The following is a 21,990-nucleotide window of genomic DNA, read 5'->3' on the forward strand; positions in this document are numbered from 1 at the left end:
GTGGGAAAGCCGGTGGGTGGGGATTGGACGTTGTGGACAGCGACTCCTACAGGTCGGTTTGGTGACGCCGGTGCGGCGGAAACAGGAAGTAGCGGGGGCAGCGTGAGCCTCCCACGCGTTACTCCTCGCCACTGAGAGTTCAAGCTGCTGCGGTGAAAAGATGCGACAGGCTGCCTCCTCGTGTACCGGAGGGGACACGTGATGCAAGGCTTCTGTCCTCACTACAGCCGACCAGTGGGAGGCATAGTCTAGCAACGTTCAAGACAGGGGAGGGAATAATTGGATAATACGAAATTGGGATGGGAGAAAAATAGAAAATGGGGAGAAAAAAGTGGATAAAAAAAAGTACTCTAACGCAGCATTTTTCCACTTCAAGATTTCAAGCTGTTTTGGGCTCGGCTCCGCCCATAAGTGCTTTGAGTGACAGTCACCCACAGTCGCCGTGGGTGGGCATAATCCCATGGGACAATGCATTGGTAACTTGTTTCAAATGACAATATACCCCTGTGAATATTATTGCACGGATCGGAATACGGGCGCGCGCGTGTGAGCGTGCGCAATGATATTTTGACAGTGATATGCGAGTGGAGAAGCTCCTGCCCCGCTCGTGCGATCGGGAGGTTGTGTGTAAATGCTCTGTGTCCCTCTCTCTCTCTCTCCCTCTATCTCTCTCTCCCGCTCTCTCTCTCCCTCTATCTCTCTCTCTCCCTCTCTATCTCTCTCTCTCCCTCTCTATCTCTCTCTCTCCCTCTCTCTCGCTCGCTCGTTCTCTGCTGTCTCTGTCGGCACCCGCACACGTCAACCCGTTTGAGGAAGTGTCAGTAATTCCACTCGCTCTGTTGTTGAGCGAATTGTTGATTGTGGGCGGTGACTACAACCAGTGCCTTACTCACGTCAGCAAAACAGTCAAATCAGAATGGCTTAGTTCAGTGAGGGAGGATCTCGTGAACTCAAGACTAGACTGATGAGCCAAATGAGAATTAGAGACACAGACCCCATTGATACAAACCCCCATTGCTAGAAAACAATGATAAACACTGTAAAATGCCATTTATAAGACAGGGGACCTTTAATATTTGTAACTGGTTATTCGGTTTTTCATGCAATCAACCCAAACTTTTACCATGTAGGTATTCTGCAACATTTATAAATAAGACATTACAATTTACAGAGTAAGCTAACTGAAACAGGTTTTACAAAGTCCTTACAACATCCTTTCAAAATGGATGGTTCCCTTTCCCATGCAATATAGACAAACTTGTAGCATAATGTTTCATGGTGCTACTAACTAAAACATGACATTTTATTGAACCGTTTTGTTGCAGGTTTCTCTCTGCGTTGTTTAGTTTTTGTGTGTGAAAGATGACGCTACGATGACCAGGTAAGCTGAAGGTCCATTTCCTTGTCCTGAAGGCTCCTCGTCGTTGCATTAAAATATCTAACAAAAAAAATTAAAAATAAAGAAACAGTGAGCAACACGCGTCTGGCTCCCACAAGTGTGCTCCACCGCACGTCCACAACAACAACACCACTTCAATACATTACAGAGGTAAACAGTGCATGTTCACTCTACACATTGACTGGGCACCTGCTGGTGGCTAATATCTAGGAGCGAAGTGGCCAAGTTTGACTTCACTTTTGTTGGGCGTAACTTCATTCCTTAGTATTTCAGCTGTTGTTTCTCTGTATTGACCTACTTATTTACGCGGTAATTACCTAATAATGAGTGGTAATTATCCAAGAATATGCTATAAGTAACCATATTTCTTTTGTATTTAATTTTTTTATAATTTTTTAAACAAACATATAAACAAACATGACAACACACGATAAGATATACAAGCATTAATTAACAGTGCATATCCAATGAAATCACCATTTAGTTAAATGTCTTATACAGGATATACCCCTAATACCTGTTATCTAGTACCCTACACACATATGCTCTAGCTCGTACCCCCCCTCCCGGACCCCCCATTGGATAATCCATCCATTATAACTTGTTCCTACCAGACACTACCTTTATATGCTAGCTTTTATTCTCTCCACCACTTCTAACCACATTGTCATTTTGGATTCATTGAGACCCAAAATTCTTGCTGTAGATATTTCTTGATAAATCACATCGAGATATGTAAGAATCCAGACCTTCCGGCACATTTTTTCCGGTTGAAACCATCGTGATGCTATCAGCTTTTTAGCCACTGTGATACCATAAGTAACCATATTTATATTTAACCCGGAAAATATATTTTTTTTCTTTTTTACCTCTAATTTCTTCTTTATTCTTCTCCTCCCTCAGTGCTCTCTCTTTCTCTATCTCTCTCTCTAACCATCATCTCTCTCTCTCAGTTTATTACAGTTTATTTCCTGTTAGCTATTGTTATTAGCAAACACTGTCCACAGGAAATAAATTTGATTCCATTCAAAAATGTTATGGTATCAAGTTGAAACTGTAGATAAACTGGTAGAATTCTAAGATAGATTTCTGACGACAACAAAAAAAACATGCACATGAAAGGGTTACAGTAACTCTAGAACCAGGCTTTCAGCACATCCTACTATTTGCTTAAGAATAAGATATTTACGGGCGGTCAGGTGGCGTAGCGGAGATTGCGTTCGTCACCAACGCCGGAGACGCTGGATTCGCCTGTTCGAATCCAGCTCCCGGCGTTGTCACCAGCTTGGCTGGCCGTTCACACTAATACAATTGGCAGTATTAGAGGGTGGGAAAGCTGGCGGGTGGGTCCGGGTCGTTGTAAACAGCGACTCCTACAGTTCGGTTGGGGCGCCTGCTCAGCGTGGATAGGATCTAAGGGGGGTAGTGTGATCCTTCCACACGTTACACCCTCTCAGTGAGAGTCCACGCTGCCAGGTGAAAAGAAGCGGTTGATTGGCTAGACGTGTGTCGGAGGAAGCATGTGATAGCCTCCACTCTCCCAGACCGACTGTGGGGGGTAAGTGCGCAGCGACCAGGAAGGGGATTGGGAATTGGCATAACGACTAACATTGGGATGGGAGAAAATCGGAGGAAAAAGGAGGGGGGAAAAAGATTTAAAAAAATAAAATAAAAATAAGATATTTATCTCAACTGAAACACATTATAGTAACATAATTATAAACTGTTACTATGCTGCATACTACCCTTTATTTAATTAAAAAAGAAAATAATATAATCATTCCAATTATTTTATTCGTAGGACTATGCACTGATTTGTTTGTGACACAGGCATCCGGCGTTGTCCTTCACTTTATACAATGGTTGTTGTTATACACCCTTGTGTTCGACATGTTTGCTCAAATATGATCGATGGGAGTAACTGTTAATCTATTGTTATGCTTTGCACCCGCTTGCGCTCCTCATAAACAATATCATTAGAATCAATGTCAATCCATGGTTCCATGGTCTGGTTTCCTTGAAAAATGTGTGCTTCATACCTTTCTGATCAGCAGTCAACATTGTATTATGCACATCGTTGCGGGCAAGACCCCCCGCATTTCACTGTATACCTGTATGCCGTGACAAATAAAACTCTTGTATCTTGTAACATAAAAAAAATTCCGACACAATTTATTCACACAGACATAGAAGCGCAAGGAATGACTTTTCATAACCAGTGCATCAGAAACAGTACAGTCTCTGACGTGTGGCAACATTTCTAAGTCATGTGTAAGGAAGCTACAGTATAGTGATGATGAGTGAGTGCTTACTTGTTTTTGCATAATAGGTTAACAGGGCGGTGGCCTCTGATAATAATGTGAGGGCATAGTAATTTAACAGGGCAGTGATCTCTGAGAATAATGTGAGGGCATACTGTCTGTAACAGGGCAGTGGTCTCTGAGAATAATGTGAGGGCATACTGTCTGTAGTAAGTTAACAGGGCAGTGGTCTCTGAGAATAATGTGAGGGCATAGTAATTTAACAGGGCAGTGGTCTCTGAGAATAATGTGAGGGCAGGCCAGGCCGTCCACTATTCATCCCCAATGTAATGCGCAATAGACTATTCCTCGTCTTCATCACTGTTGTGAAATCACATGAGCAATGAAGAAAAAAGGGGGAAAGAAAAAAAAATCTAAACAGTCTGTAATTATTTATTTATCTCTGATGACATTTAAACTAATAGTCTAGTTATTTAGGACTATGTGGTGCATGAGGAATTTCATGTTAAAATCTTAACACCCAGTGGCATAGGCCTACTTCTTCTAGTGTTAATTACTTGAAAAGCCATGTGTGTGTGTGTGTGTGTAGGTGTGTGTGTGTGTGTGTGTGTGTGTGTGTGTGTGTGTGTGTGTGTGTGTGTGTGTGTGTGTGTGTGTGTGTGTGTGTGTGTGTGTGTGTGTGTGTGTGTGTGTGTGTGTGTGTGTGTGTGTGTGTGTGTGTGTGTGTGTGTGTGTGTGTGTGTGTGTGTGTGTGTGTGTGTGTGTGTAAGAGAGGTAAGGAAAGTGAAGTTGTACTTCAGGTCTCACAACTTTATAGTACTTCTTGAAGTCAGGAAAGTCATGTCGCTAATCTACTGTACTACTGTAGTTAACTATTAACTACTGTAAAAATGTGAGTGCAGGGAGGGTTATTTATAGTGTGTGTGTGTGTGTGTGTGTGTGTGTGTGTGTGTGTGTGTGTGTGTGTGTGTGTGTGTGTGTGTGTGTGTGTGTGTGTGTGTGTGTGTGTGTGTGTGTGTGTGTGTGTGTGTGTGTGTGTGTGTGTGTGTGTGTGTGTGTGTGTAAGAGAGGTAAGGAAAGTGAAGTTGTACTTCAGGTCTCACAACTTTATAGTACTTCTTGAAGTCAGGAAAGTCATGTCGCTAATCTACTGTACTACTGTAGTTAACTATTAACTACTGTAAAAATGTGAGTGCAGGGAGGGTTATTTATAGTGTGTGTGTGTGTGTGTGTGTGTGTGTGTGTGTGTGTGTGTGTGTGTGTGTGTGTGTGTGTGTGTGTGTGTGTGTGTGTGTGTGTGTGTGTGTGTGTGTGTGTGTGTGTGTGTGTGTGTGTGTGTGTGTGTGTGTGTGTGTGTGTGTGTATATAAATGAATGAACCTAAATATGTAGTTTGACTGATAGATACACAAAATGAGTTTATTTATGTTGATTTAATTTGGTTGTGTTGATGTTTCCATTTTTGCAAAATGGGTATATTCTGTTTGGTTTTACGCAATAAGTCTATCGGTGTGTTGTATGTGTGTAGGGGCAGGTATATATAATAATTTACTTCTTCCTGTTCCTTTCGGCCATGGAATTTGGTGAATTATATTAATATGTACTGTTGGACTGTTGTAATTCCATGTACGAATAAATAAATGATGATGATGATGATGATGATGATGATGATGATGATGATGATGATGATGATGATGATGATGATGATGATGATGATGATGATGATTTCATGAGGCGCAATCTTTTTTCACAGCCAAGAATCCATCCTTTCTCATCTCGGGGATTAAGTCAATGTTCTAATACTTTGACTCGGTATGTCTGGCTGCAAAAGCAACCCTCCAACATCCCACACTGCCAGTGATGATTGTATCTTTCAGAGGAATACCAAGGGATCTGTGGGATCAAACCCATCATTTGTTCTATCACTTTAAAATATAACTTTATTTGCATTGGCAGGTAAAGTGTTGGAGTCCATAAAGGAAATTAGTTCATGTCGATCTTCATCTTATTCTGACTCTTCATCTTCTTCTAACTTCATCTTATATACTATAAATGTGTGCTGTATAGTACATACATAGGCATGTAAATCACACGACAAATTGGCTACAGTGTATGTTTATATGCAAATATATCAAATAATGTGAATATCTGAATAGCCTCATTTAGCCAGTTTGCATAATGTTATCCTGTACATGGGTTAAGGTGTCATTTGATTGACATAACTCCATATTATGATGTAGATAATTAGAAGAAATAAGCTCCATGATAAGTCGAGCAAAGAGCACATTTCATCTGGCAGCTATCCTCATCCTGAACACTCATGGATCTTGAAATTAGTCATAATTTTCTCACTGGAAAGTCACCATTTTGTTAATCGCTAATGATTTTATCTTCACTTTGATTTGACGGATGCCATAATAGTCTCAGGATTTCTTCATAGTTACTGCTGCTGTAGTGAGTGATTGAGTGATGGTTGATGGTTGATGGTTGATTTTGACACTTTATTTCACGAGACAATCGTAACAGTGTCATGGATGTATTTCTTGACCTCAATTACAGTGGTAGAACTTATTTGATTTGGTAGTCCCTCTCTTGGTCTACCTGGCCAATACCTATTATGAAAGCACTACAACGTCAAGGGAACAGCACTAATACCTAATATAATAGACGTATATTTTAACTTCCCCTTCAAATAAAGTGTTACCAAGAATACATTCTACAATGCCTGTATGTACTGTAGCAGCACCAATCAATACATTATTATTTTAGAAAACAGTGTAATGAATAAGAGGAGTGCGATGCTGTGCTGCATTATGACTCATTAGAATATTTGCTAGTCTTTCTGTCTGCGAGCCCCCGGTCTCCTCTCCCTCTGGTGAACATCTGCACTGTTCAGGTCCTTTGGTAATTGACGCTTTCCAACATTCATACTGGCAGAAGATGTATTTATTTATGTAATTATTTATTTATCAACCATTGGCCCTGACACTCTGTGTATGAGACTGCTTATCTGATCCGGGTTGTTAGAAATAATGAGGGAGCAGCAGTGGACAAAAGTGTCCAGAGTTGAGGCGCTAAAAATGTAATGTCATTAGACTCCAGACAGAGTGGAGGCGCTAAAAAACGTAACCTCTCACCCTCGCTCTGTTCTTTCCTTCCCTCCACTGTTCTCCCTCTTCACCCCCCCCCTCTCTCTCTCTCCCTCTATTTGCAAGTACTGTACTATAAGTGCTTGAACTATTTAGTAGCTTGAAATGTGGCAACTAGCTTTCTTTAGCATTTACCTTTTGCAAGTAAGGTGGGAAATCAGTGGAATATGGTCAAGTTCCGTTGAACTTAGCCCCCCTTCTCTTTCTTTCTCTCTCTCTCTCTCTCTCTCTCTCTCTCTCTCTCTCTCTCTCTCTCTCTCTCTCTCTCTCTCTCTCTCTCTCTCTCTCTCTCTCTCTCTCTCTCGCTCTCGCTCTCGCTCTCTCAACCCTCAACAGAGCCATTGGAGATAGGAGAGGAATACCTGGACATATCGGGTATCATGAGAAACCAAGCGGGGCGCTATGAATGCAAGGCCAGCAACGACGTCGCCACACCTGACGTCAAATATGTCAACGTGGTCGTCAACTGTGAGTAATGATGAATGTGTGAGTGCATGAATGGGGGGTGCATACCATTTTGGTATTTAAAATGTATCAATGGTCACTAATTGGTGGAGACAAAAGATGAGCCTATGATACGAAAATAGGCCATAGTTAGATGGTGAAGTGTATTAAATCAGAGAGACTGAATCAATTGACAACCAAATCAACCATTAAGCAACCTATGCTACTGTTGACATAGTTGACAAACAGAACAAATAATTGTAAATATGTCCATTTGTCCATAATGTCCATAATGTCCTGGCCCACGTTATAGTCTGGTCGTCTCATCCTCCAATCTCATCTAAATTCTATCCCACATCAGATGGGATGAAATCAGGACATTTTGAACATTTGGAAGGGTGGTCACATTTCATCTTTGCATGATTTATTCAGGTTTCACGTGCCTGTGTACGGCTTTGATTGCAACCACCATATCATGGCTGATTACGACGTGCCCTGTAACATCTCACAGACGACACCCTTGTTCAATTCCAAAAATAAGACCACCCGAGTACACACTTTCAAGTGATGCTCAACCTTGATTATTCATGTCCCATGAGTGGAATTCACTGTTGGAAATGAGGGGTTTAACTGGAAACATGTTACATCTCCACTGAAGGACTTGATAGAACATACATACTTTGGCCAAAGTCTGAACTTCCTTGAATGATGAAGATACTTTGTACATCAAAGCCACTTTTGTAGTACATGCTTCATTCCTGTTCTCATTCTAGCAGCCTCTATACCCCTCTACTTCAGTCCTGTTCTCATTTTAGCAGCCTCTATACCCCTCTGCTTCAGTCCTGTTCTCAATGGGCTGTTTCTGTGCCTGTAACAAGCAAGCCAGTCCTGATTTAGAGTATTATAATTGTAAAACAAATTGTCCTCTAATCTCGGGTTCAGCGTTCTGTCTTGGGAAGGACTAGTCCTAGGCATACATACTGCAAGCACATCCCTCATGTTAATGTAAAACACACTGCTTAACTTCTTCAATCAATATCTAAAATGAAGAAAGAAAAACAAAACTACTGTCGTAGTTTGTACTGTCTTTTACTATTATGCACTTTACTACTAAGGAATCTACCTTGCCTATATGTCTATACTACTATGCACTCAAGACTGTAGCACCCAAGTTCAACACTGTTTGATGAACAATGTTACTTACCCTTAGCTGCCAGAGTTGTACCCTTCCTGCTTACTTGTACACAACTTGTAAGTCGCTTTGTATAAAAGTGTCAGCTAAATGATTAAATGTAATTGATGTTAACGTATGTTAACTCCTCAGATCCTCCGGCCATAAAGAATGCTAAGAGCTCAGAGACTCAGGTGGGTCGCATGGGAGTTCTCCAGTGTGAAGCTACCGCCGTGCCAACTCCAGAGTTTGAATGGTACCGAGACGACAAGCGGTGAGGCCTAACACACACACACACACACACACACACACACACCTACACGCACGCACACACACACACACACACACACACACACACACACACACACACACACACACACACACACACACACACACTATAAATGACCCTCCCTGCACTCACATCAAATTTACAGTAGTTAATAGTTAACTACAGTAGCTTCACAATCAAATACTCATCAGGATGATCAAGAGCTACGAGCAGATACTTTTTAGCATGTGTTTAATGGAACCAACAGTATGGGAAATGCACTTACCGTCGTCTCCAGAGTCAGATAAGGAGATGGATGCGGTGGATACCAATTTCCTCTCTGTGTGTTCAGTAGAAAGCTCTCTGGCTGCAAGCTAGCTGAGCACAAATTAATTGAAGCAGACACGGACTGGCTAACCTAGGTGTTGGACAAAAAACACCTCTCCCCGAGTTTTAAGCTGGGCTAGTGGTCCGTATCCACTTCCATTGATTTGAGCTAAACTATAGGCTAGTTTGCAGCCGGATGAATGTGTTAAATGAATGTGGCACAGATGATAAGATGACAAGAGGTTTAGAATGTCCTCTAATGTATCCCCCTCCCCCGGTCCTCCTCTCTGCCTGGGGTTCCACTACTGGGTTGTCACATCTCAGTGTTCTTTTAATTACATTGTCAGCACACTTTGATAATGAATAATCTTGCGCACAAATACACTATTATTCCTATGTTAATCAATCACACAGTATCAAAGAAGGTGCAGGGGATCCAGTAAGGCTCCTTTTGAAAATAAGACGCTCTGCTGTATATTAATCATATACCTGTAGATAAAAAATTATGTATTATATATATTATTATAACAGTGACTCACTCCTTATATACTGTATGTATCATTGTCATTGGAATGGAAAGACACCTTTGCTTTGCCCTCATATGAAATTGCAAAATGTAAATACAAAATGTCCAGGCGCCATGATGTTCAGGGGAAAGGAACCAATTGAAGTGTCATGCGAGAGGCGAGGACACTCGAGGACAGGATTTGGGATGTCATACAAAAACCAATGACAAGCCAGTCCCCCACTCTGCTTGTATAATAACGGACATAGATTGCTTCTGTCGAGTAGCTAACTCACCAATAGAGTCAGTTTACAGGGAATGGGAAGCTTTCGTGGGTCGTGCTGATGATAAAGAAATAGGAGCCATAGTGCTGCTACATGATCCGTGAGTATAGGCTGGTTCACACTGCAGGGAGGTGTTATCACTGATTTGATTAGTCATATCCCACCCATATCTTAAAGGGGCAATTCACCCCTTTAATTATAGCACCATGAAATTATTTAGATGAAAAAATAGCAATACCTTGTCTTATAGGGACTGCTACCTTATAATTTCATTGAGCTGTAATTAACACAAAACAAGGGTGCCCAATGTCCCAAAATCACTGGTGGCCATATTCAAACTAATTTACTCTGTCAAACAAAATTAATGTGTGCATAACTCTTTTATAACTCTTTTAGTTTTTGGATGTGTTTGAGATTATGTGCAAAATAAAGCAGCATTCATTTTTGGTGAAGTGCCCCTTTAAGTGAAAAATGTCTGATCATTGAATTATTTTTGCATTATGTAACGTGTAGGCTACACCCCCCCCCCCCCCCCCCCCCCATATATCTCTATTGTTTTTCTCCTTAGAACATTTTTGGTCTGCATCAGCGGAGTGCGTTATTGCTTTTTCTCCTTGATGATGATACTAATGCACCACAATAATGTCACTAATCCTTTTTTATAGTCGCTCCTCTGAGCACGGAGCTAATGTACTGTGGCTTAGTTATTGTATTTCTTATTTACCTGCTCGGCGCAGAGACGGGTCGTGCTCTCCTACTTGTCTTCTCGTTAATCTGTTTAACCCCATCCAGCGCACAGTTCAGCGCTGGCTTCTTCAGTCTCCTCCTGAATCGCAAAGGAATGGTCCTGTTCACCCACCCTCCCGTTCAGACTGACGGGATGGTCCTGTTCACCCACCCTCCCGTTCAGACTGACGGGATGGTCCTGTTCACCCACCCTCCCGTTCAGACTGACGGGATGGTCCTGTTCACCCACCCTCCCGTTCAGACTGACGGGATGGTCCTGTTCACCCACCCTCCCGTTCAGACTGACGGGATGACATCCAACATCAATCAAACTGAATTTGCACAGCGATTGAAACCTCTTTCAGTGCAAGCATTCCCTATACAGAACATCCTGTTCAGTGAACTGTTAAATGTGAACTTGTGTGAAACTGCTGTACGTACATGTAATTATGTCCACAGGAAGTAATGTACTTCACACGGTTACTGATTATATATTTATTTATTTACCAGGGACAATGCACATCACTGTAAATGCGCCGGAGTTTGCTCATGAGCTAATGGACCTGTCTCAAACCCCGCCCTCTTTTCTTGATCCTCCAATCACAACTGTCGCTTACCTCGGACAAACTTGGTTTGTCCGAGGTAAGCGACAGTTGTGATTGGAGGATCAAGAAAAGAGGGCGGGGTTTGAGACAGGTCCATTGTCATCCGTCGTCTCTACCTAGCGTGCGTCCTGTCATTTCATCTCCCGACCTCTAGAGGGATCTGAGTCACTATGAGTTCACCACGTCTGGTCGTGAGTCCTTGTCCTGAATCCTGCCGCGCCTCGCTGGGGTGTGATGCATTGTGGTCCTTTAGCAGCTCGTCATTGATGGCTCCTACTGCCTGCTCTGTTTCTTTTGATCAGAAACCCTCCCCCTCACGTCTTGTCTTGTTAGTTCTCTGCATCGTGACACACCTCACTGGATACAGGCTTTCCTCAGAGGGCCTTAGCTTTGATATACAGCGGCGTATATAAGGGCTTGTAGCTCAGGGTGGAGGAGGTACTGTAGTCTCATGGTCACCACTGAAACAGACGGCTGACTTTAACAGCAAGTCGTCTGGATGTGGGGGCGATTTAAGGTTATGAGCTTCATAAATACTTGTATTAAAAACATATGTAACTATGTTTGTAGAGACAACCTTCACCAATAGCATTATAAAGGATCAGTCTGTAAAGCCACTTGTAAACTATGATCGACTATTACAGAAGCAATTGGTAAAGTACATCACCTCCTGGGATATAGTTCTTCTCGTATAGTGCTCTGCAGAGGATCTCCAAGTGACTTGTCACCAGACATGAGACAGACGTGTTTGTTGTCTTGTCAGGCGGCAGGTGACTGCCGTAAGCGCCACCTAACCCTTTTCAGTCATTCACAGGCCACACGTCTCAGCAAACAATCTCCTGTTGAATTCATTTATCAGCCGCCTTGAATAATAACAGGCCTGTCACTCACCGCCGCGGTGATAACCTACTTTAGATGCGCCTACACATGCTGCAGAATCAAATCTGTCTGTGTGCCTCTTATTGATACCAGCATGGGACCTGCAGCCCTCGGTTGAGTAGTGGGGTCAAATAATTTCAAACCCGGGCTTAAGGTTAAAGAACGGCTCTCCGGCTGAAGAGGCAAACACAGAGTAAGATGTGCTAGTAGACCGTTACTGCCCTCTGTCTGTGAAGACCGCTGGTGTCGTCAATAATAACCTTTTCTCTCTCTCTCTCTCTCTAAAAGATAGATGAGAAAGTAGCTCTGCCAACTTCTGCCTAATATGCCGGGAGACGTTGGCAGGGCAACGCTGTGTTTGAGGCAGAACTTGAGATGGGAAAGAAGCTGGCTAGCAAAAAGTTTTGAGTTTGAGTATCTGCGACGTGTGCCAAGAAGTTTTAAAAGTTGACTGCCAAAATGGTTGGAGCAATAATCCCAGCACTATGTGATGGTAATAGAAAAGTGCAAACCAAGGTGTAGGCTAATTCATTGTTCATTGTTCATTGTTCAAGTTACAGTGCTTCTAGAGATTAAAGTCTGCAACTTTGGCTTGTATGCCCTCTCGGAAAGCACAGTACTCCAAACCTTAAAGCAAAAGCACAGTGAGTTCCATCTCTTTTGAACTGCCTGGGACCGCTAGCGTTGTATTCCCAGAGTGTTACAATCACACACTGCAATCTATAGTAAAAGTACCCTTTTGCTCTGAATTTCCCATAGTGCATGGATGTCTTTTTAATAGTACTGCCATTTCCCATGAAGATACACAGGGAAATAGATATGCTGCTGTGTCCTTATCATCAGAAGGGATGTGGTTGGAGTGGGGCCACTGTCAGCACACGCTCCATCTTTTGACACACATTACACACACACACGGCCCTGTTCTCAAGGTGGCTCTGGTGGAAGGACCTCAGCACTTTATCAACCTAGTCCCCGTGGGCCAGATTATGCTGCCTCATGGTTTGCATTTTCATTTTTATGGTAATTCTCTCTATCAGCCAAGAATATGTCAGCATACATTTTAACTGGCTCGCTCTACAGTTCAGATTACCAATGAAGACTTAGCGGATTAAGTTAAAGCCTTTTAAATTAACTTGCCATAAACCAATACGTTATGAAGATCTTAATGTATAGCAAGTGGAATCCATTAATGTACTTTAGTGTACATTAGTGTACTATTAAAAGAGCACTATTTAGTTTACTATTTCATTGTGGAGTTATGTAGTTGTGTGTCAGCAAATCCTATTGATTTATTTGTTCTGGAATGGATTCAACATTGACATAATTCATTGTTAGGAGCTTGTAGATCGTAGATGTGAATGGTCTGTAGGGTTGGGAATTTATAAGATATTTTTAGGATAAGATATCTATACTATTATTTTGATTGTATTTTTGTAAATTCCTTCATGACTTCTTCTTAACTATTTGATTTCTTAATGATTCTCTTATTGGTTCCTTTTTCTTCATTAATATAATATTAATTATCGTTTTGCATTGTCCCCCATCCTGATGGAACTAGGGGGACTATGGATCTATCTCAGTGTGTTCATTCGTTTGTCACACTGTAACGTTGATTTTGTGCACGGGGGGGGGCTGGCTCTGCAGGGTGAAGTTACCCTTGCGGTCTACGATCAGGTTTTCCCTCCCTGGATCCTAACCTTAACCATTAGTGTGAAGGGGAGATTACTGACCACGGACCAGATTTGCAGACACTGTAGAACGTGTCGTCAGCCAATTAGCAGAATGGAAAGTTAAACACAGATTTGGGTAATTAACCTAGTTTGCTAGTTAGTTAGTTTGCAACGCGGCACGGTGGTGTAGTGGTTAACACTGTCGCCTCACAGCTAGAAGGTCCAGGGTTCGTTTCCCTCTTGGGGACCAGGTTTCCGCGTTGCCAGGTACCCAGGTGGGGTATCTCCCAGGCCTTTATGTGTGGAGTTTGCATGTTCTCCTCGTGCTCACAGGGGTTTCTCCTCCTGATAAGATAAACCCAATGGAAAAAACATGCACAACAGATTGCTAACGCTGTCGCGTTTCCTGAAAAAGACGGACAGGAGCACTTGGATTGGTCCCCGGGGCGCGGCCCCACGCCGAAGCCCCTATCTGCTCCCGGCTGCCCTTGGGGGGAAGGACGACGGGATGGGTCAAGCGCAGAGACTCGATTTAATTGGCGACCCAAAGAAAAAATTGCATGTGTGTGCCACCCATTGCATGTGTGTAACTGCATGATGATTAAAGACTTCTTCAAAAGTCCAGTTATTATTATTATTATTATTATTATTATTATTATTATTATTATTATTATTATTATTATTATTATTATTATTATTATTATTATTATTATTATAATAATAATAATAATAATAATAATAATAATTATTATTATTATTATTATTATTATTATTATTATTATTATAGTTAGTTGATTATTCAAGCTTTCTAACCAAGTAGGGCCCATTTGATAGACATGGTATTTTATAGCAAAACATTTTAGTGATTGAATGGACAATAAAATGGCACTTCAGCTAAAAGGGAACTGTCTATCAAAATGATCTGACCACGCCCCCACAATCCAGAGAAATGGTCTGAGCAGGTAGATGAGTTGTTTTTGAGCAGGGTTTTATAATAGTTATTAGGTTTTTTTTAATCATTCAAATTTGGCTGGGTGGTTAATTAAACATATTAACGTTAACACTTTAATCGCCGAAAACGCTGGAACTCGTCTTTCCCCGTCATGCTCATTCTGCCGAAGACGCCGTAACTCGTCTTTGATATCAATATTTCAAAAATCTGTGATCGAAATCATATTTCTCCTCCGGGGACCTGAGATATACTGCTGATCTCCTCTCAACTCTCTAACGGTTCAAGAGCGCCATCTGGTGGCCGATCGGCAGATCGCCCAAACAGCAAACCGGAAACAGGAAACTGGTGCTCATCCAAATTCGGTCCGACCACTCGCTATAGCTCCCGGGACTCCATCTTGACACAATGGATAATCGATCGCTCACCCTAACTCAATAAACAACATGATTTGGACGTATATACTATTATACAACCTGGAAATGGATCTGGTATTTCTCCATCCCATAATAGAAAGAATTCTGTTCCACGCTCATCCCCCAACGGCGCGAGGAAGCCACGGTGAGTTTCAGCGTTATTTTCTAACGTGTTCCATATAAACTGCTCTGATGATCATATGACCCACACTAGATGAATGATATAACGTTGCCCACGGAATTATAAACGACCCTCCGCCCATCCGGTCAACATCAGATGATACGTAGTAACTTCTAGAAGTACCTCCAGTTGAAATTTTTTATCTGGCACCGATCGCTACCAAACTGTATTTGATCATCAATATAATGCATTTGGGGCTATAAATCAAGTTCTGAAGAAAGCTGCAGAAAACGATAAAAACATACTTATACTTTAGACCATATTTTAGTATGAATATGTGAATGAAAAAGTATAACGTTGCTACACCCTGAACAATAGATATAGGACATTGAATGGGCCATAATAATGTCAATTGAGCAATACAATTTAAAAAGTTATAGCCCTGCAAAGAAGGGGAACTTCTCCATAGACAAATAGAGCTGGCTAGGGATGGTAAATTATGAATTTAACCATGGCGATCAAAGTGTTAAACACGTTTTTCTGTGATGTGACAAACACCCATGTATTATTCTATATAAATATTGTAATCCAGTGTGTTTGCTACTTAAAGGTGTAATAGATGACATTTGTATGTAGAGTAATAATAATAAAAAATTATATATATATGTAATAATAATAATAATAATAATAATAATAATAATAATAATAATAATAATAATAATAATAATAATAATAATAATAATAATAATAATAATAATAATAATAATAATAATAATAATAATAATAATAATACTATAATAATACATCCACAGAGCCTTTAATAAAGGTGCGGAATAAATTGGATTGGATAAATTACATGCTGGTGCTCAGGTCTGACATCTAGTGGCTGAATGTTATCTATAACACCCATGCAAGTGTGTTTCAACAATGGGGAGTTAGTGAGTCAGTTAGGGACATCCCCTGTTGTAGGCCGGCCCTCTGGGTCTGGTGAAATTACCAAGCCAGTAATAATGTATTTACTGACACTATGTTAACAATTCCAAATTAGAATGAGTTTTTAAAATTCAACAAACGGTTTATGTATCTGAGCAAACAAATGAAATGGCCATGTGAACTACTATGTACATAACACCAGAGAAGCTCACAAGTCATTCTTCGCAAGTCCAAGTCTCAAGTTGTTGGTCACAAGTCCAAGTCCAAGGCTCAAGTTGTTGGTCACAAGCCCAAGTCAAGTCTCAAGTTGTTTGTCACAAGTCCAAGTCAAGTCACAAGATTTGTATGGTTGTTGTTAGAGCCAATTTATTGGTTTAGTGCCATATTTCATATTCCATTTATTTTGTTTGCATTTCTGTATTTGTATACATTGTGTATGTACCATTCCATGCAATGCCTATGAAGTTGGGTGATACCATAGACACGCATTTAACAATTATTTAGTTTTGGCCCTGACCTAGCTATTTATAACCAAAGGTCATGACTTAATGGCACAGCAGCTGCAGGTGTGCTCCCCATGGCATAGGATTTCAGGACCACTCTCAACGGGACAGCTCCCTCCAATCATGGTGTTGCTGCAGCTCACAGTCATCTGTGGCCGTGTGCACCAGATGCATGAGGTTAGGCATGATCATAAGGGAGGGAATGACATTCAGCTCGTCAGACATGGGGGTGTAAAAAGTACCCAGAAATTATACTTAAGTGAAAGTATGGGTACCGTCTCAAAATCGTACTCAAGTAAAAGTCAGAGTATTTGGCTAAAAACACACTTGAGTAAAAGTCAAAAAGTTTCTACTTTGAAATGTACTTACTAAAAAGTAAAAGTAAACACTTTTTTTTATTGCAAGGGATAGACCATGGGTCTCAAACTCATTCCATCGTGGGCCAAGTTTTCATTTTAACTACACATTGCACCAGGTGAGTTAGTTGAAGAGGTGAGCCAATTAGTGAAATCATCAGCTGGTGTTTAGGCAAGGCTGGAAAGAAACCAAGCATACACTCACACAAGGACCAATCAGCATGGTTATGGGCGGGTTAATTTTCCATTAATGGGGATTTGATTGGCTGTTTTTAAATAAAGTCCAGCCGCAGGATTAATAAGTTAATAACGTTAACGTTAGTTTGGCCAGAGAAACAAATATACGAATTAAAATGGTTGGACCTGCAAGATTTGTACATTGTACTTTGTAGGTCTGCATTTTAAATGTAAGGAGTAAAAAGTATGTTTTTTTTTCTCTGAAATGTAATTGAGTAAAAGTACAAGTATACAAACCTAATAATACTTGAGTAAAGTACAAATCCCCAAAAACAGTACTTAAGTATTGTAACGAAGTACAATTACTCAAGTACTTTACACCCCTGCATTTCCTTAACACTATCAGTGCCGGCCTTGTTTACCTTTTTACCCCGTTGAATGCCATCATCCACTTCAATGTTAGCGTTAAAAACGCATAATCTATGTTTTAAATTATGGCTATGTGTCTAATCTGCCCGTCGCTTATCAATGACTTGTTTGCAGTCAACATTGTCGAAACGGATTGTTTTTTAATCGGTTCATATCCTTTTTATAGCATTTCGAAAAGCTATAGCTCTCTCGAAAATTTTCGGAAAATTGAAAGATTCCCCCATAAATGGCATTTATTGGAATATTCTCGAATACACTAGACACGTTGTCATTTGTCGGCCTATTTATGAATCGTTTTCAAATAAACGCTAGATTATCGATAGTATATGTGAAAAATCTATTATCCATTTCCTCAAGATCACACACACACACACACACACACACACACACACACACACACACACACACACACACACACATACACACACACGGCACATGCTGATATCTCAGTGAATACAGGTCTGATTATCCTAAAACTGGTAACATAGACTCCTTACCTTAGATCAGATGTTCTCCAAAAAGATTATTCCAATTCCTGATCGCCATTCCAAATATCGATCACGTTTATTGATTGATTATTGGCTGCTGTAAATATATATTCCAGGCTGCTTTATTTTTTTTTATCTACTTTTTCTCCCATTTTCTATTTTTCTCCCATCCCAATTTCGTATCGTCCAATTCTACCCTCCCCTGTCTCGAACGCTGTTAGGCCATGCCTCCCACAAGCCGGCTGCAATGTGGACTAAGCCTTACATCACGTGTCCCCTCCAGTACTCGAGGAGGCAGCAGTCGCATCTTTTCACCTGCACAGCGCGATCTCTCAGCATCGGGGGTCTGCGTTTGGAGGGCACGCCGCCCCCGTCGCTTCCTGATTCTGCTGCGCAGGTGCACCAACCGACCTGTAGGAGTCGCTGTCCACAACGTCCGATCCCCACCCATCAGCTTCCCACCCCCTAATACTGCCAATTGTATTAGTATGAACGACCAGCCAAGCTGATAGCAATGCGGAGAGCTGGGCTCGAACCCAGCGTCTCCTGCATTGGTGGTGAGCGCCTTGCCCACTGCACCACCTAGCCGCCCTTATTCCAGGCTGCTTTCCAACTCGCGATCAGATCCCTCATCATCAGACGGCTCGCCAGCACAATGGAGCCAGTTGGCCACCCCCACAGGGATCTCCCAGTATAATCGACTGACCTGCAGTTACATTTACATTTACATTTACATTTACATTTACATTTACATTTAGTCATTTAGCTGACGCTTTTATCCAAAGCGACTTACAAGTTATGTACGACAGGTCATCAGGAAGGGTACAACTCTATGAGCTGAGTAACAATATTCATCAAAGTGTTGCGTGTTACAGTGTAGGTTAGTTTATTAGGACAAGTGCATGACAGTAAGGTTAGTTAGGGTTAGATTTTTTTTTTATTATTATTATTATTATTTTTTTATTATTATTTCAGATAATGGTTGAAGAAGTGCGTCTTTAGTCGACGGGGAAAGATTTGACGGGATTCGGCTGACCTAACTGGGGTGGATAGTTCATTCCACCATTGTGGGGCAAGGACTGAGAATATGCGGCTTCTCTTTGATGACCCTCCCGGAGCTTGGATAGGAGTAGGTCTGAGGCGGCCAGAAGATGCAGAACGTAGGGGTCTTGAGTTGACGGTGTGTAGTTAGAGACCATTGACCGGAGGTAGGCGGGAACGGTTCCCTTTGCCGCACGGTATGCTAGGTCGAGGGCCTTGAAGCGGATACGTGCAGCAATGGAGAGCCAGTGCAGGTCCCTAAGAAGTGGGGTGACATGGGCCGACTTCGGTAGGTTTGAGATCAGGCGGGCCGCTGCGTTTTGAATGAGTTGAAGAGGCTTGGTGGCAGTGGCCGGGAGGCCAGCTAGCAGTGCATTGCAGTAGTCGAGGCGGGAGATGACTGTTGATTGGACAGTTACACAGGGATAGACGATAGGGGGCGGTTTTTTCCCATCTGAGCTCCTAGAGGGTCTGTACCAACGGGAGACTCGGTTGATGAAATATGAATTCAGATCGCTAATAAAAAAAATCAAACGACAATACACGTCGTCGGCACTCAACGGGGGGCATTGTTACAATACTTAAGTACTGTTTTTGGGGATTTGTACTTTACTTGAGTATTATTAGGTTTGTATACTTTTACTCAATTACATTTCAGAGAAAAAAAAACATACTTTTTACTCCTTACATTTAAAATGCAGACCTACAAAGTACAAAGTACAAATCTCACAGGTCCAACCATTTTAATTATTATATTTGTTTCTCTGGCCGAACTAACGTTAACGTTATTAATCCTGCGACCGCACTTTATTTAAAAACAGCCAATCAAATCCCCATTAATGGAAAATGAACCCGCCCATACCCATGCTGATTGGTCCTTGTGCAAGACTAGAAAGCAGGGATCTTTGATTAAACACCTGCTATCAGAAGAATAGACAGTCAGAAAAAAAGTTTTTACTTTTACTTTTTAGTACTTAAGTACATTTAAAAGTAGAAACTTTTTTACTTTTACTCAAGTGTGTTTTTAGCCAGATACTCTTTTACTTGAGTAATATTTTGAGACGGTACCCATACTTTCACTTAACCTCTTCCACCCAGAGCCTATTTTCTGAAAATCCACCTAAAATAAATGGAAAAGTAAATGGAATATTGCTCCACTTCTACAAGGTCCATTTTCATATTCTTGGTATCTAGGGACATCTATGGACCTCAGTGAATGTATTCCCAATATCAGAAATATTGTGTCTATTACTAGCCTTGCTTAAATTGTGATGAAACAAAGAAGAATATGAATTATGATTTTTCTTTGCATCTTTGACAGTGAATAACACCATGCTAATAATGACCAAACATTAAAACCTGCCACTGATCTCGTTCAGTACCTTCTTGAGATCATGTGTTCAAAAAATTTAAGGAAATTAATAAAGGGAAGATGATTAAACAGAAGGTTCTGTAGATACAGTACTGAATTCTCCCATCCGGACCAATCCAATTTGAAATATTATTATAGAATATAGAATAGCAGGCTTATAAATTACCTTATTATAGCCAATTCGCACATTTATATATATATATACATATTATCTTTAAAATGCCAGAGTTCAATTTGGATTTAGTATCACCAGGCGTGCAGATACAGATAATGAAATCTACTATAAATACAGTAGCAACCGTTTTTAAACTAATTTCAGATCTAATTGTTGCTACATGCTAACAATAGGGAAGAGAAACTAACTACATTTCAATATTTGTCATAAACGTTACTTTTGTGGTAGAATTATCCCGAATAATAGCAGTTATTGAAGTAATTCATAAAGTACTATGAACCTTGAACCCAATAGAATCGTCCAGGAAGTGTAGTTTTAAAAAAATTCAACGCAGAACCAGACCTGTGGAAGTCCGCTACAAAATGGCAGCAAAAAAACTACAATTCCCATTCCCCCGGTTTTACAAAATGGTCGCCTCTCGTGGATACAGACATTCCACAGAGGAAAATCTATATATAACATATATATTAACCTATTCCTAAACTAACGTATTGATGATAATATACATTCTAAATGCTGTTGTGACATGTTCATGATGTTTATACTTGAATACGTTTGAAATTAAAGGGGACATGCATTATAAATGGCTTTTTCCTGTATTTAGCATTGATTTATAGCAATAGGGGTTAGTATCAATGGGTCTGTGTCTCTAATTACCATATTGACTCATCAGTCTAGTCTCGAGTTCACGAGATCTTCCCTCACTCAACTAAGCCGTTCTGATTTGACGGTATTCCTGACGTGAATAGACCACTGCACTTCCGCGTTACATTGAAATCACGGAGGAGATAGCGGGGGGAGCAAATGAATGAATGTGGATGAGAGCCTTGATGTAAGTGGCTGCAGCTACGGCTGTGGGGGTGCTAAAGACATGATCGAATAGATTTGTATGCGCCTGAATCTCCTGAACACGGTGCGACCCATTCTAAATCTATCTGAACTTAATCGGCCGAGATAAAGTCCCTTTTCAGCACCTACTCCCCATACGCATGCGCAGATTGCCAACGTATTCTGATGGCACACGACGAGGCGCAAAACCGAGTTAGAATGTTCCATCAGTTCCATCCATCCATCTGGAGACTCAATGAGGTAATTGTAGATGTCGCCATAAGACGCGTCTGGCCATTGAGTGGGATAATTTTTCCATTATCCTGTTAGGCTGAAAGGACACTGGCCGAGTAGGGTATATCTTGCACTGGCCACCGAAGCAGGCACAAGCTCCCCCCTCTGATGGAACGTCCTAACCCGGTTTTGCGCCGCGTCGCGTGCCGTCAGAATACGTTGGCAATCTGCGCATGCGTATGGGTAGTAGGTACTCGTACACCTTACTGTAAATTGTACCT

General features: G+C 41.2%; 1 protein-coding gene across 1 annotated transcript in view; it reads left to right on the plus strand.

Moving 5' to 3' along the window:
* The window catches only part of lsamp (limbic system associated membrane protein), a gene marked incomplete at its 5' end in the record, with an annotated part of 208,363 nt that overhangs the window by 172,408 nt on the left and 13,965 nt on the right, over positions 1-21,990 (plus strand). The window contains 2 exons of the mRNA XM_084308718.1: positions 7,145-7,276; positions 8,577-8,697. Of these exons, the coding sequence (XP_084164844.1) occupies positions 7,145-7,276; positions 8,577-8,697 (253 nt within the window). The remainder of the gene's footprint in view (positions 1-7,144; positions 7,277-8,576; positions 8,698-21,990) is intronic.

This window comes from Notolepis coatsorum (assembly GCF_963971535.1).
Source record: "Notolepis coatsorum genome assembly, chromosome: 1".
Lineage (NCBI taxonomy): Eukaryota > Metazoa > Chordata > Actinopteri > Aulopiformes > Paralepididae > Notolepis > Notolepis coatsorum.